At 45.3% G+C, this 15,935-nt stretch overlaps 1 protein-coding gene across 1 annotated transcript; it reads left to right on the top strand.

Annotated features, from left to right (window-relative positions):
- The first annotated feature begins 765 nt into the window (after positions 1-765).
- LOC116089465 (40S ribosomal protein S10-like) lies at positions 766-15,827 on the top strand. Its single transcript, XM_031368993.1, has 5 exons — positions 766-787; positions 1,311-1,440; positions 12,278-12,358; positions 13,390-13,484; positions 15,352-15,827. Exons 1-5 carry the CDS (start codon positions 766-768, stop codon positions 15,825-15,827), a joined length of 804 nt encoding a protein of 267 aa, XP_031224853.1.
- Positions 15,828-15,935: the final 108 nt, after the last annotated feature.

Here is a 15,935-nt window from a genome sequence, read left to right as displayed (position 1 = left end):
ACAGTGAGGGGTGCTTTAGGAAGGTGCTGGGAAGTGTGGATTGGCTCATAGCCAAGCAGTGGACAATTCAGAACTGCTGAAGCTTTTCCTTGCTCACAGAAAATCCTTGGCAAAGCCACAGCTTGAAATATAGGCATCCTTTCCAAGACCCAGGGCTTTACCAGACAGTATTTCTTTCCCTTTAGCACTATGGTCTATGTTATCTTACTCTCGAGTTGGAGCTAATCTCAGGAGTTGTACCTTCACCTGCAAGTCTCAGCCTCTGTAAAGAGTGACAAAGGCTTCTTGGGTTGTCTGATGTGATGGGCTGAGCCTTCTCTTCTGGTAGACAGCGTTGTTTATGGCAGGCATACTTAGATTATAGGTAAGTACTCTCTGAACATTCTGCAGAGTGAGGCATGGCCTGTGAGAAAGAGAGAGACAGAGAGAGAGAGAGAGAGAGAGAGAGAGAGAGAGAGAGAGAGAGAGAGAGAGAGAGAGAGAGAGAGAGAGAGAGAGAGAGAAGCAGACAGAGACAAAGACAGAGAGACAAAGACAGAGAAACAGAAACAGAGATGCAGAGAGAGACAGAGATGCACACAGAAAGACAGAGCACCATGAGATATTTTTCTGTGATCTCTGACTGTCAGCTGAGTTACTGCAAGGGAACCAGGCACCAACGCACCATATTTGTTGCTTCTCTTGCAGCTGTGATCAGAAGCAACTTAAGGGAGGGAGGATTTATTTTAGCTCACTGTTTTGGCCCATCATGTTAGGGAAGGCATCATGAGCTCAGGCAGTGGGAATGGTCAGTAGAGATGCCTCGCATCTTGGTAGGCTGGGAAAAGACAGCTCAGCTTAGATTGGAACCAGAAGTTGATCTAACCCTTAAGGACTACTCCCAGCAACCCAGGAATTGGAAGTTGACCTAACCTTTAAAGCCTACTCCATCAACCCACTTTTGCTACCTAAGCCATTGTTTTACAGCATTTCTACCCAGCACCATCAGCTGGGGACTGGATATTGAGACACATGAGTCTGTGGGTAGTTCACATTCAAACCATAACAGCTACCATGACTGTGGAGTAGTCCCTCTGCAAAGCCATTGTCTGTCAGGGAAGGAGGGAAAGATAAATGACCATCTCCTCCCCAAGCTTCCATGGCCCCTTAGCCCCACATATGCCTTAGTGAAGGTACAAGGAGGGAGGGAATCCAGTTGGCACTTCCAATCAGTCACCATAGTGTGTGATTATTGGAATGGCCAACCACAGGATCCCCAACAGTGGTTAGAGACATCTGGTGACGACTGATTGCCTGTGTTCTGTATTCAGTTGGACTGCAGTTCATGGCTGTGGTCAGAAATAATTCCTGCCAGCTTAGAGTCTGGGTAGAAAAGGTGCCCCATCCACCTCCCTTCAGCCTACGGGGGCAACCAGGAAAGGCCTGTGATGAGACAGAAAGGTAAGTAGTCCCCAGAGTCAATGGTTGGAAGAGAACTCCTACTAAGTCACACTGGGTATTTAGAGAGTGAAAATTTAGCTTTGGTTGTGTTGAAACAATGAGATTAGATGTCTGTCTGTGCTGACCCCTAGTAATTCTGGCCATAACTAGTAGGATGGTGTTACACGTGGTTGCTCACAAGGACGGCCTAGAAACCTGCAAGTTCTGAGGGAGGTCTGCAACTTTCTGGTTTAAATTTTTTAATTAATTAATTAACTAATTAATTATTAACTATGTGTCTATGTGTGGTTTTGTGCATGTGAATGTTATGCTCATAGTGGCCAGAAGAGGGCACTGGAAATCCTGGTCCTAGAATCAGAGGCAAGTTGGGAGCGATCTAACAAAAGTTATGAGGAACTAAACTCAGATCCTCTGCAAAAGCACTCTTAACCACTGAGCTTTTCCTCTAGCCCTTACCTGTCCTAGTCTTATACTGCCTCTGCAAGTTTGTTCTGGTGTATATATGGTGTGCTCACATATGTGAGCACAGGTACATGTGCTCGCATGAATGCGTATGTATAGGTCAGAGGCAAACATTAGATATCTTCCTTTATTGTTTACGACCTTATATATTGACCTAAGGTTTCTCACTGAACCTAGAGCTCACGGATTGACTAACCTAACTGGCCAGTGAGACTCTAGAAGCCTCTTGTTTCCACCCACTAGCATTGAAAGTACAGGTGATGGATGACCCCTAACATCTAGATTTTTAACTGGTGGCTATCATTTCAAACTCAGATGCTCAAGCTTGCAATACAAGGACTTTACCCTCTGAGCCATCTGTCCAGTTCATCTCCACCACATTTAGCCTCGTGAGAGCCCTGATAATTAATCGATCCCAAAGAGGCATCTCCGAATTGTACCCCTTGTTCTCCTCCCTACTCTGGATATTGGTCTTCCCAAAACCAATCCACCAAAATTCTGCATGCACCAACTGCAAAAGTATAGTTCTGACGTATTAATTCACTTAACAAATAGAGATTGGGTACTACAAAGGTCCAGGTAGTTTTATGGACACTGGGATATAATGGAGTTTGGCTTCATTCCCTATCCCCAAGTCACAAGAAAGCAATTGTTTAGTTCCATGGATAGAAAGCATCGTGCCCAGAAGCTGAGCTAGGTGCTGACAGCTATCAGTGATCTCTATCCCAGTTCCTTAAGATGCTCTTTAGGTAAGGATTCTGTTCCTGTATTTTCTTACCAATAAGGTGGTGAATAACCAGAGAATCTCTGGGTCACGTGAGCAGGAGCAGCAGAATCTCAGCTATCTGATTCCAGAAGTCCTACACCCATCTCCTTACACACGTATTCCAATATTCCTTCCCAAATAAGCCATGATGAGATTCTCAGAGGGTCCCTTGGTGGTCAGCTTTGGTCGGTAAGCAAAGACCTTCTCATTGGTCACAAGTCTACTGATTAGAATTACAGGACAGAATATGTTTCCCAAAGGAACATATAGCAAGTATTTATTTCTTTGTGTCTGTTTTATCTGTGTGTACATGTTTGTGCACATTCTCTCTCTCCCTCTCCCCCGCCACCCCTCCCTCTCTGTATGTGTGTGTGTATTCTAGTGTGTGAAGAAGGCTAGAAGCCAATGTCAGGGGTCTTCCCCTGTTACTCTTCATCATATACTTTGAGACACTCACTGAACCTGGAGACTTGGTGATCCAGCTAGGCTGGCTGACTAGCAAGCTCCAGTGAGATCCACTGCATCTGTCTCCCTAGTATTGGAATTCCTGACACACCTCTTCCTTGTTTGGCTTTTATGTGCATACTAGGAAATCTGACTCAGGCTCTCACACTTGTATAGCATGCACTTTATCCACTCAGCCATCTTCCCTAAATACTTGATTCTAAGAGAATGGATGTACGGTTCATTGAGAAGAGTTGGAGGAAAGTTAGGCCGGCTTCTTGGCTTCTTCCAGAGCTACACCACATCTTCCTGTTATGTCCATTCCTCTCCTGGTAGATTTGTGTAGGAGGAGATGGAATGCGTCTTTATATGTGTGTCATAGGTACCTCCATGTTGAAGGCAGGTAGATTTTGCTCTTCATTAAAGGTGACTTTCTTTTAATTGAGACTTTAGAGAGTAGCTACGAATTAACCCATCAAAGGAATGCTGTGAAATAGGTCTATGACCTATTTCTGGTGTGAGGTTTCAGTAATGATGATTACTAGATTGTAGATGAGGAGAAAGATGGGAATTAAAGGAAGTTGTCCAAAGACAAAGTTCATTCTTCGAGCCAGTATTGGGCAGAACAAAACAGTCACATGATGAAAGCTGTGGAGTCATCGTATTGCATGGCCAAAGGAATTGCAGACTCAGTAGAATATTGCCTTTGATGCTCCTGCTCCGGGGACTTTCTCTTTAATGGAGGGTAATTAATTATCATCATCCACTCTTACTTAGTAATAACCTTTTTTTTTTTTACAAGCACTTGGGCATTCCATATGCATGCTGTTGTCTAATATCCAAGCTGGAGGGAAGTGGTTCTTGGGTGGATGAGAACCATATCCCTGGAGAGCTTCTGCCTTGGGACACACCTTCCCCAAGATTCTGTGACTCACTAGCTGAGATCTGGAATGTTATCAGCAATTATGGAGAATCCTGGACACACATGTGCAGAATGACAGAGCGGAGATGACCTAGTTCTTTGCTGGAGAATAGAGGTACACATGAGGATCCTGGCTATGGTTGAAGGGGGAATAATTTGAGAATCGCCAGCCTTATTTCTGTCTCTGCCACACATGAATGGCCATGAGCCAACCATTCAGCTTCTAAAGGTACACCTCTTCAGTGTGGGCAGGGATTTTGTTCTTAACCTCACCTAGCTGGTCCTGGAGAAGTCTGATGCCATCAACCTTAAAGGAAGAGAGCGTTTCAGCGACTGGTGCCAAGTCAAAGCCAGCTATTGAGGCTGACTTCATGTGTTGCACTATGGAACTAGTGTTGCAGGAACTTGCTCCTGTGCCTATGGCTTTACTCTTGACTTTTTTTTTTTTTTTAAAGCTGAAAGGACATTCTGTATCATGAAGGTGGTAAGGAGAAACAGGAAGGGGGGTAGAAGTTGTGTTTGAAGAACATTGAACTATTCGGTGCCTCTGCTAAGACACATCCCTGCATCATTCAGCTTGAGCCTTATTCTAGACCTTTGAGGCTCTACTTTACAGAGATTACGAAATCATGAGAAATTAAACCACAGGGGCCAAAGGGCTCTCTTCACTCTGTAAGACCCTTTTTGAGGTAGGAAACTCAGAGGGAAGATTGTGCCAAAGTTAGGACTGAAGCCAGACTAGTCCTGTCTGTCACATCATTCCGCAGATGCCGCCCATCTTTCTTTCTAACTCTCAAGTCGTTTTCACACCAGAGAAGAAAGAAAAAACAAAATTGTAGGCATAACCTCCTCTAATCCCTGCCCTGCCTCCATTCTTGCTGCAATGCCCCTACTCCTCTTTCTCCCATCCTCCCTTCCAGGTGTTGCTGAGCTTCTCATGCAGCCTTGAAGTACAATTCTCTCCTCCTCACAGCTCCACCGCAGCCAAGCTCCTGGTGACAGGAAGATCAGAGGAGGAGCCAGGCTGTGTCAGGTACCTGAGATCTATGTGGGGAAGATGAAGGGCGTGCCCTGCCCTATTAGTCTCTTGGCTACTGCTAAAGTTGAATTCCAGAGATAAAGTCCTTGTCTTCCTGCCATTGGCTTTTCCTCACTGAGAGAGCCTGCTGATTTTAGACTCCAGGGGAGAGAGGAGAGTTCTTCAGGTCAGCATTGACCTGGATGCTCTCTGGTAGTCTTACTAGATTAATGGTGCTTGGCTCTAGAAGATACATCCCCTCCCTCCACCACCCACTCTCTGTCTTTAGTTACTGGTTTATTTCATCGTGCCTCATGCAAGAGTCTTGAGTTGGAGAGTGAAAGAAGAGGAGAGAGGCAGAGGAGAGAGGGAGGGAGTAGGGAGGGAAGAAAAAGAAGGGTAAGGGAGATAAAGACAGAGAGAAAGACAAAGGAAGGAATAAAGACAGGGAGAGGGAAGTGGGACAAGAATTTTCACTTAGGAGGTAGGACAGATACTAAGGCTAATGATGGAAGAGACGTGTCATCTCATAGCTTCTGGAACAGGTGCCACAATGTGAGTAGCAAACAGATAGAGGGCACAGAGATTCTAGACCTTTGAGACATTATGTGGAGCTGACTTCTTTTCCTTTCTTTATTGAAACATCATCACCATCATCTAACGAGGCAGGCCATCTCAGCTCCTCTACCCTGCAGGCAGATTTACACACCATGTGGCAATATCTTAAGCAGAGGTGGAGTTGACATGGCATGCCATCTCTCTAAGTTCAAACCATTTATTATCTCCCAAGTCTCGTCTGCCAGCAGTTCTGTCATCAAAAGGCACTTTCATAAGTACACTGTGTCCATGGCCGTGCCCCAAGATCTGCAGAGTGGAGGGCATGTATGGCTGCCTCATTTTCATGTGTTCCCTACAGGAGGTCCTGAGTCAGGAACTCTGCTAAGGATTTCACAAGCGTTGTTCCATTGCCACAACAAGAATCCCATTCTGCAGAAGTCAAAGAGGTCAGGCATCTCATCTGAGGGAAGAGAACCACCGACAGGCAGAACGTAGTGCAGACCTGAGTGTGGAGCTCCAAGATCCCCTTTTTCTCACTCAACTTCTTCATCTACCCGTCTGATGTCTTGGCTGGGATAGCATTACTTGGAGCATCTATTTGTGATGTCTTTGCAATCACAGTTGCAGCACAGTGGGACCTCTGACGTGAACATCCACTTCTCCAAGAGGGAGAGAGACAGTGAATTACTTGGGCCTGCATGGCTCTTTATGACCTGGCTTTGGGTATCATCTAGCCACATTTTTCCAGTAATTACATACCTGCTCATGCTTACAGTGAAGGGACAGTCTCCATCCCCAACTCAATAGTGCATTGTCCAAGACTTTGGACATATTTAAAAGCCACCAGATGTGATAAAATTGTGCATCAGTAAGTAAAATTGTGGGGTGGATGGATTGAGATCCTGATGTATGCCTGGGACAATGCTTGTTTGTTTCTCATTTAAAGAGTTAAAAAAACCTAGGATGACAATTCGTGCCTTCATTTGGCTGAAGTCATTCAACCCCCTGTCACCAAGGTGATGGGTGGAAAAAGCAGGTACCAGCTCCAGGGCAGAGGGGTAGCTAGATATCACCCACCAGTGGGATATTGTCTGAAGGGGGACTCCAAACCTCTGCCACATGAGATGCCATTCTGAGTTGGGGTTAGCTTACTGAATCTGTCTTTCATTTTATAGTTGGCAGGTCGGAAGCCACTGGAGAGGAAGAGTGTAATCCAAGGGGATGCCGTCCAGCCTGGTGGCCTCTAGCCCCATGTGTCTATAGGAGTAGAAATAAAGATGGAGAGCTTACCTCTCAGTCACACTGGCTGGTTTTTAGGGCCCAAGCACCACTTGTGGCTGGTGGGGGATTCTAGCCAGTAAAATAGATAAAAATCATACCCACAGCAGCACTGATCTACAGGCACACAAGCTGCCGGATTTGGAGAGAACTGTAGTCAGTCAGGAGGGCCCTATCCTCTGTTGACCAGGCCTTGGAACTTTCTCCAGGAAGGCTGTAGGTTGCTAGGGACTGGCTGTCAGAAGTGATTCATAACCCTTCTTTTTTTTAATTTATTTATTATTATACATAAGTACACTGTAGCTGCCTTCAAACGCACCAGCACCAGAAGAGGGTGACAGATCTCATTACAGATGGTTGTGAGCCACTATGTGGTTGCTGGGATTTGAACTCAGGACCTTCAGAAGAGCAGTCAGTGCTCTTACCCAGTGAGCCATCTCACCAGCCCTCAGAGCCCTTCTAAAGCCCCAAGCTTGCCTTCTCCATTTGCTTGTCCATTTTAGTCTGGCTGACTCTCATTAGATTTGCAGTAAGAGACTAAGGGCTTGGCTGACTAGGGGGAATATGGCTGACTCTGTGGAGAGGGACTCTGTTTAAAGATTCAAAGGACCTAGGAGAGAAATCTCTCTGACAACAGCACTGGGGGAGCTGATAAGACCCCTGCCAGGAGAGGGAGGCTGCCTAGAGGGCTTCAGATCACCACTTCTGGCTACAGTCCTGCTTTCAGGAGAATACCACTCTGCTTCAGCCCCTCGCTCTCTGTATTGCGTCTCAGCTTGGACAAGAGACCAAAAGCCAGCGCAGTCCCTTCATAGGCTTCTTGGAGCCTCCTGACATTAGCATTATCTCCCTCTTTTGGGTTAGAAGCAAGCACTATTCCCCCTTTTATCTGTGGTAGCAGGGAGGGAATGTTGGCACCGACCCTCCCCATTCCACTTCCAGGTGTGACCAAGGCCTTTTTGGTCCTGTGCCTACTCTGGAGCAGGGCAGCAGAGGTTAGAGTCTTGGCTACTGACCCTAGATCCTCCCTCTCCCAGCCCCACAAGCAATTTGGCCAAGTCATTTCGGACTTTAGTTTCTCATCTGCAAAATGAAGAGGAAGCGACTGAGTGTTTCTCACAGACTACCATGATCAGCAGCCTCCCAAGGAGCATGCTAAAGGGCAGGTGTGACCCTCTAGGTCTGAGAGCAACCTGGGACTCTGTATTTCTTAGGATCCCAGGGCTGCTTTTGCGACTCGTCCATGGAGGCAAGGGTCTGGCTCTGTTTGGGGGATGCTTTGTATATAGACAGGAGCATCCTGTCTGTGCTCTTTAGTAGGGAAGCCACCTACTGCAGGAGGCTACTGAGCACTTCAAACATGGCTGGTGAGTTCAAGGAGCTAGCTTTTTTCGGTTTTACCTCGTTCTATTGAATCAGGGTGTCCAGTGGCTACTATTGTTGGATGGCGCAGCACGGGTACTCTCTAAGACATTTTACTGACTAGCTCTGTGGATTTAGACAGGTCACTTGATTCCTCAGACTCACGATTTTACCACCAGTACAAGTAAAAACAAAAAGATAGCGTTTGCTGTGTATCAGGGATGCTGGTTGGCTGGTAAGAATAGTCTGTAGTCTGAGCAGATGTGTGCTATGTAGTTATGATATTGCTATTACTGTTGCTACTATTGGTATTTTACAGTGGAGCAGTGGGAAGAAAAAGGTATGGAGGTTAGACAAATTGTACTAAAATCTCACACCCAGCTAGCTCTTGTTGTTTTGGGCTTCTGCAACCTTTGGTTGCACCAGCTCTAAATAACAGCTTTCCAGGATCGAGAATCTTAAATGTGTTGAAAGTTAAGCAGCTATAGTGCAATGTGCAGGATGCGGGAGGTAATCAATGTTAATATGTACAGTCAAACACTATCCTATCACTCTTAGTCACTGGGGTTCAAATCCTGGCCCTTACTAGCCATGTGTTCTTGGGAACCAATTAGATCTCCTTTCCTTAGTTTTATTGTCTGCTAGAGGGAGATCAGGATGCATGTCCAGGAAAGTCTAGCCACTGACATTGCCGTTTGACAAGTGGTGAGTGGGTTCTCTCTGTATTCTGTTAGGAACTTGATAAAGAATGACAAATAAAAGCAGAAACTCACCCAGCTCCTTCATTTATAGCATTCTGTACTAAGTCAGATTCAAATGATGCTGATAGTGGGTGATGGTGTAACAGGGGGTGGGGGGCACAGACAAGGCCACAAGAAAAGGGGGCATTCCAAGGGAGCCAACATAGTTGGTGATTGGATGTTGGAAAGGAGACAGGAGAGTCTGGGCTGGGGATGTGCATGTATACCTAGTCTGCTCACAAGGTTGTTGAGAATCAGCAGGAGGTCATGTGCAAATGGTCAAAGGCACACGTCTGGGAGGAGCTCAGTGCATGGGAGTCTCTTCTCCCCTGTGGTGCTGCCTGGGAGGAGCTCAGTGCATGGGAGTCTCTTCTCCCCTGTGGTGCTGCAGAACAGTACCTCATGCCGGCTGGGCATCCTCAGCCCTTGCACTGGAAACTGTGGTCCTTGCTATAGCTCAGGTCTCCCCTTAAATTAGGAACATTTCCCTGTTATGGTTGAACAGATATCACCAAATTAGGGCATACCCAATTTGTCAGTTGATGGATATTGCACTGAGCCCCAAAAGAGTAAAATGTCCACACAGTCTATGACACCAGGCAGCGGTAGTGCACACCTTTAGTCCCAGCACTTGGGAGGCAGATGCAGGCAGATTTATGAGTTCGAGGCCAGCCTGGTCTACAGAGTGAGTTCCAGGACAGCCAGGGCTAGACAGAGAAACAGTGTCTTGAAAAACCAATCAACCAACCAACCAACCAACAAACAAAAAACAAAAACAGTCTATGACATTGGAGAGTGATATCTCTTTGAAAAAGGCATTTATTTATGGCCAGTGTGTGTCTGTGTGTGTGTGTGTCTCTCTCTCTGTGAGTCTCTCTGTGTGTCTGTGTGTGAACATGGGCATGCTGCAGTCTGCCTGTGAAGACCACACAAAGAACAACTTTTAGAAGTTTGTTCTGTTAATTCCATCTGTTGAAAATGAGACTAAATTTGCCAAATTTGAAGCCAGCTTTAAGTAAGTACTAGCCAGGTCCATACTTGGGTCCTCAGGAAATGGCCATGAGTCTCATTTTGCCCAGGCTTAAAAAGGCAAAACCATCTGGATGGTGGTGGGGCACACCTTCCATCCCAGCACCTGGGAGGCAGAGGCAGGCAGATCTCTGAGGGTTCCAGGCCAGCCTGGTCTACAGAGCAAGTTCTAGGACAGCCAGGACGGCCAGGGCTATACAGAGAAACCCTGCTCAAAACAAAACAAAACAAACAGACAAAGCCCACAGTTCATCACATTTTTTTTTTCTCAGATCCAATCATGGGCAAGCATACATCCTGACTATTTCCTCCTGCCTGTGTACCTCCCTCCTACATCCATTCAGGCAAGCATACATCCTGACTATGTCCTGCCCAAGTACCTCCCACCCACATGTGATCAAGCACATTCCAAGCATATGGGTCAAACAAAATTGTTTAGGGGAGTGAAAACAAACAGTAGCCTCCATCATTTGACTTGGATTTTCAGGTCTCCTCTTCTACTGTGGGTTCTTGGGATCAAACTCAGGCCATCAAGCTTGGTGGGTAAATACCTTTACCCATGGAGCTATCTCAATGGCTCTGGGAATGAGACCTGAGTAGGTTCTCTTTCCAGGAGGTTTGACAGCTTGAGCGTAGTTATTGGCTCCTTTGAGTTTCTCCCTTTACAACCTGTATTGATCACTTGTCCCTAAGCTATCACCCCTGCCAACGAAATAGCTTATTATTGTGGTACTGTTTGATAGTTGCCATTATTTCAAATATCCAAATTTCCTTCCCCAGGAAAGGGTTTGGGGTGGGGAACTTGTCTTGCAACCCCGTATCAGCACAGCCACCTGACTTGCTGCTCATGTGTGGTGATAAAGCTAAGCCACGTGGCAGCCTTCAGGAGGAGTACCACAGGGAAGGAGCAGCCAGCTTAGCCAGAAAGAGCCCCATTCTGACAGTAATCTCCTCTCAGATGCAAATGCTCTTGGACTCTGTGAGGTGGGACAGTTTGCAAAGTAACTGGTTAACAATGGTGTACTATGTCCCGAACCAGATACTTTGTAATTATTTGCTTACTGTGTTCAGCTGCTTCTTCTAGAACCTTGTAATAATTTAGTGGGGAGGTCTTCTTTTTGTTACTACTACTTAGAGGGCATAATGAAACAGTCTTTCATCATTAGCATCAGAATTTCAGTGTCTTCACAGTAACCTTGAAGTTTCAATTCCTAAGTATGTGGAGCTCTTTCCCCGTGGGTGCTTCTGATTTTCTTTCCATACTCTGGGATATAAATGCTAATTGAATCTAATCCCAAACTAGGTTACGTTGTCTTCGAATTTAAATGTAAATGTCTGATTTTTCTTAATAGTGAAGATTTACTTTAAATTTACTTTGAAGTTCTAGTATATTTCCAGTGCCTTTGAATATAAATGTAAAATTTAGTTTAAATGTCATCTTGCCAAGGAATGGGTGATTAAGGCAGATGTGCTGTTTGGAGAACTGACAAATGCTATTAAAAAGAGCTTAATGTTTTTGAGAATGAAAAATGGCAATTTAAGCACAATAAAAAGCCAGAAATGACTAAAATGATAATTTCCATTACCAGCAACATGCCAATCTGAAAAGGAGCAACAGGGACTTAGTGGTTTGGTAAGTGTTATCAGAAAAACCTTCATCCTGCAACAAATGTGAATAGTCCCTTTTTAATAATTCATCAAAGCAAACATCATCCTTTTCTTTTAAAATTTTTCTATTAAAAAAATTGTAAGGCCTGGCATGGTTCACATGTCTTTAATCCCAGGCTTGGGAGGCAGATGCAAGTAGATCTCTGAGTTTGAGGACAGCCTGGTTTCAGAGGAAGTTTCAGGACAGCAAGGGTCACATGGAAAAATCCTGACTCAAAAACAAACAAACAGCCAAAAAAAATAAGATAAAAATAAATACATATAAAAAAGATTTGTTTTTGGATTATAATAAAATTACATCATTTCTTTCTTCCCTTTCTTCTCTTAAAATCTTCATATATATTCACATCTTTCTTTTAAATCCTTTCCTTAATTGTTCACACAAAATGCACAACACATACACACACACACACACACACACACACACTCCTAAATACATAAAACAATTGACTCAGGCTCTATAATGTTACTGGTATGTATGTTTTCAGTACTGACCATTTGGTATTGGATAGCCATTGGTGCGCTCTTCCCTGGAGAAGTCTGTCTCTCCCATTGCATCATTCCTTGATTGCCTGTGGCTTTTTGTCCAGGGTTGAGGTTTGTGACCTTATCCGCATCAGCATGTCTATTGGTGGTGTCCCAGTTGGGCACATGTTTAGACAGCCATGTTGGTGAGTCTTCATGAGTGTAGCTTTGGCCTTTCTAAGAGTCCCAGTCTCAAGGCAAACTCTTCATTCCTTTGACTCTTAAAACCTCAGGATCTTCTTTACCCCCATGTGTCTGAGCCTTAGGTTACAGCTTGTGTGACAGCTGCATCCTTTGGGACTGGCATCCTCTGCCTTTTGTTGGTTGTGGTTTTCTGTCTGTTGCAAAGTGAAGCTTTCTTCATGAGGGATGAAGAGGGAGTATACTCACCAGTGAGTGCAAGAACAAATATTTAGAATGTAGTTAGGGATTAGCATCACTGAGCTTGGTGAATTTTTAGCATTCTTTCCCAATGCCACTCTATCCTGGTTTATTACTCTAGTCATGTTTTAAAAGCAACTCTGCTTGTTTCTCCTGTTTCTAATGGGCTCTCCCTCAGTGTGGAGGATCTCTTCTGGGCATGCTCAGATCCCATTCTCATTTTGGTTCTGCCTTTCCCTGCTGTGAAGTTGATAAATATTTCCAATTTTCTCTTAATTTAACTAAAATAAATTACCTTTAAACAACTACTCAAAATCAAACAGAACTATAAACTATATTCATTGAAAATGTAATTTAAAATTTAATTTCCATTCAAGCTACCTAAAAGAAATCAGAATTAGTAAGACAGGGAAAAAAATCCCTCTTTGAAAACTAGACTATGCCAAGGAGTTTTTGTGGAAAACATGCAGAATAATCGAAAGGCTCACTGTTTCCATTAGCTGCTGGGAGATGTGGATTCTAGAAGCTTGGTGAATCGGTGACTTAGCAAAGTGGCCTGAGAACTGCTTTTTGGGAACTGGAAGATTCTGAGAATTTGTTTTATAAAGGGCATCCGTTGAGACCACTTTCACCAAGCCGAAGGAGTCCACTCAGTCTTACCTTTTTTTCTGGGGGCTCTCTAGAATCTCCATCCCTGAAACTCTCCAGATGGCTCCATTTCTTGGATCCAGATTCACCTTCAAAGTCCAGATACAGGTGTAGGATGTAGAGGTCAGATTCATTTACTCTATTCCAGGCTCTTCCATGTCAAAGAGGAGGGCTTTGAGGAAGTCCCAGTGACCTGTGGCATCCTTGCTGAGAAGCATTGGGTGATAAACTTGAATCCTACCCGTGAGTGAAAGATGGTGTACTGGCTAGTTTTGTGTGTCAACTTGACACAGGCTGGCGTTATCACAGAAGGGAGCTTCAGTTGGGAAAGTGCCTCCATGAGATCCAGCTGTGGGGCATTTTCTCAATTGCCCCTTGTGGGTGGTGCCATCCCTGGGCTGGAGGTCTTGGGCTCTATAAGAGAGCAGGCTGAGCAAGCCAGGAGAAGCAAGCCAGTAAAGAACATCACTCCATGGCCTCTGCATCAGCTCCTACTTCCTGACCTGCTTGAGTTCCAGTCCTGACTTCCTTTGGTGATGAACAGCCATGTGGAAGTAAGCCAAATAAACCCTTTCCTCCCTAACTTGCTTCTTGGTCATGATGTTGTGCAGGAATAGAAACCCTGGCTAAGACAGATGGCAAATCAAGGCCTCTAATTCTCACTCTGTAGGGATCTTCAGACCATCCAGAACCAGGGTTTCCTGGCCTTAGAACTATGCATATTCTATGCCCGATGGTGCCTTAACTCGAGGATGGTCCTGTGTGGGGAAAATCTCTACAGCATCTCTAGTTTTATCTGTTAGATTCTTTTTCCTATTCCATCCCTCCTTCCTGTTCTAATTCCTCCTGGGTCTCTGCGTCCACTGGCTATCAAATTCATGGTCTCTTCTTTAGCTATTATTGTTACACATGCATGCACACGCATGTGCACACACATTCATATATACAATGAGGCAAATACAACCCATTGAGTCCATTTAGTGTGGCTTGCATGTATGTGAGTTTAGGTTTGACCACGAAACCCTGGGTAACCTATTGGCAAGCTCATTCCTAGTGAAGGTAAGTCCCTGTTGTTGAAGATACCAAATACTTCAGATTTGGGACTTTAGAGGAATTGAGCTGGAATTGACCAGGTAACCTCATCCCTGAGACTGGCTCTCATATGAAAGTGCAGTGCAAGCTGCTAAAGTCCTACCAGCTGTAAAGCCTCTGACCCACAGAGACCATCATGGTAAGCTGGCCTCCAGGGTATAGTTGTGATACATCTTGGAGGTAACTAACAGCTATCCAACTGGACTCTCCATTAGATTTGAACATGACTCCCTGATTCGTGACAATCAGCAATCTCCAGATATGATCATGTTATTTCTTGGAGGAAAAAGTAATTCCTGGTTGAAAGCCATTGATCCACTTTCCCATGCAATCTAGACCTTTCCTTTACATTGCACACCATACACCTTGGGAACACTTCAGGAGACTTAGAACTCACCTCACTTCGGTTAGTGGTCCTGGGGATAATACTGCTGGTGTCACAAGATAGGCGTGGACCTGGGTGCACGGACCTCGGGCCCTGTTTCAGTGTTTCAGCAGGTGTGACCTGGACATATTTACAAAGGTATTTTAGCTCGTTTCTGGCCGTGTCCTAAACCCCATTTCACAGCTTTGCCGGGAGGACACAGTGGACACGTGTAGTGGTGTGTTTGTTAACTGTGATCAATTTATGGTACTCAGAGTTATCAGCTTCAGCCTCCTCCCCTTGGTTGCACTTCCCTGGGCCATGCAACTTGTTGGCTCCTTTGATCTCACTACTGCTCAGAATCCAGTCCCACCTCCTCCATGGTAAACCTTCTATCCTCCTCCTTCTCAGTAGATGAAGCCCTACCGACCTCCATGTCTTCTCGGCCAGTTCCAAGATGACAAAACACTGCATGTTCAGGAGTGTTCACCATTAAGTTAGTGTGAAGCTAGGTGGAAATAAAACTCAGGGCTGGTACCGAAATGAGGCTAGAGGCCTCCTCACAGGCTTTATCAGGGAGCTTTGCTCCTATTGAGGCTGCCGCGGGCACTGTAGCAAGGTAGCCCCATGTTAGAAGTGGCAGATGTTAAGAAGAATCGATCGCCATCTATGAGCTCCTCTTTAAGGAAGGCATGATGGTCACCAAAAAGGACATCCACATGCCCAAACACTCCGAGCTGGCGGACAAGAATGTGTCCAACCTTCATGTCATGAAGGCCATGCAGTCTCTCAAGTCTCGGAGCTACGTGAAGGAGCAGTTTGCTTGGAGACACTTCTACTGGTACCTCACGAATGAGGGCATCCAGTATCTCCAAGATTACCTGCACCTACCCCTAGAGATCGTGCCCGCTACCCTGCACAGCAGCCATCCTGAGACTGGCAGGCCTCGGCCCAAAGGTCCAGGGGGTGAGCAGCCTGCAAGATTCACAAGAGGGGAGGCCGACAGAGACACCTACAGAAGGAGCGCTGTGCCACCTGGAGCTGACAAGAAAGCCGAGGGGGCTGGTTCAGCAACGGAATTCCAGTTTAGAGGTGGCTTCGGTCGTGGGCTTGGTCAGCCACCCCAGTGATGTTGGAGACTGTTGTATTGAATAAACTTTAAAGAAAAACATGGAAAAGAAGAAGAAGAAGAAGAAGAAGAAGAAGAAGAAGAAGAAGAAGAAGAAGAAGAAGAAGAA

This window comes from Mastomys coucha, unplaced genomic scaffold (genome assembly GCF_008632895.1).
Source record: "Mastomys coucha isolate ucsf_1 unplaced genomic scaffold, UCSF_Mcou_1 pScaffold14, whole genome shotgun sequence".
Classification (NCBI taxonomy): Eukaryota; Metazoa; Chordata; class Mammalia; order Rodentia; family Muridae; genus Mastomys; species Mastomys coucha.
Note: the sequence above shows the minus strand (reverse complement) of the source record. Positions and strands in the feature narration are given on the sequence as shown.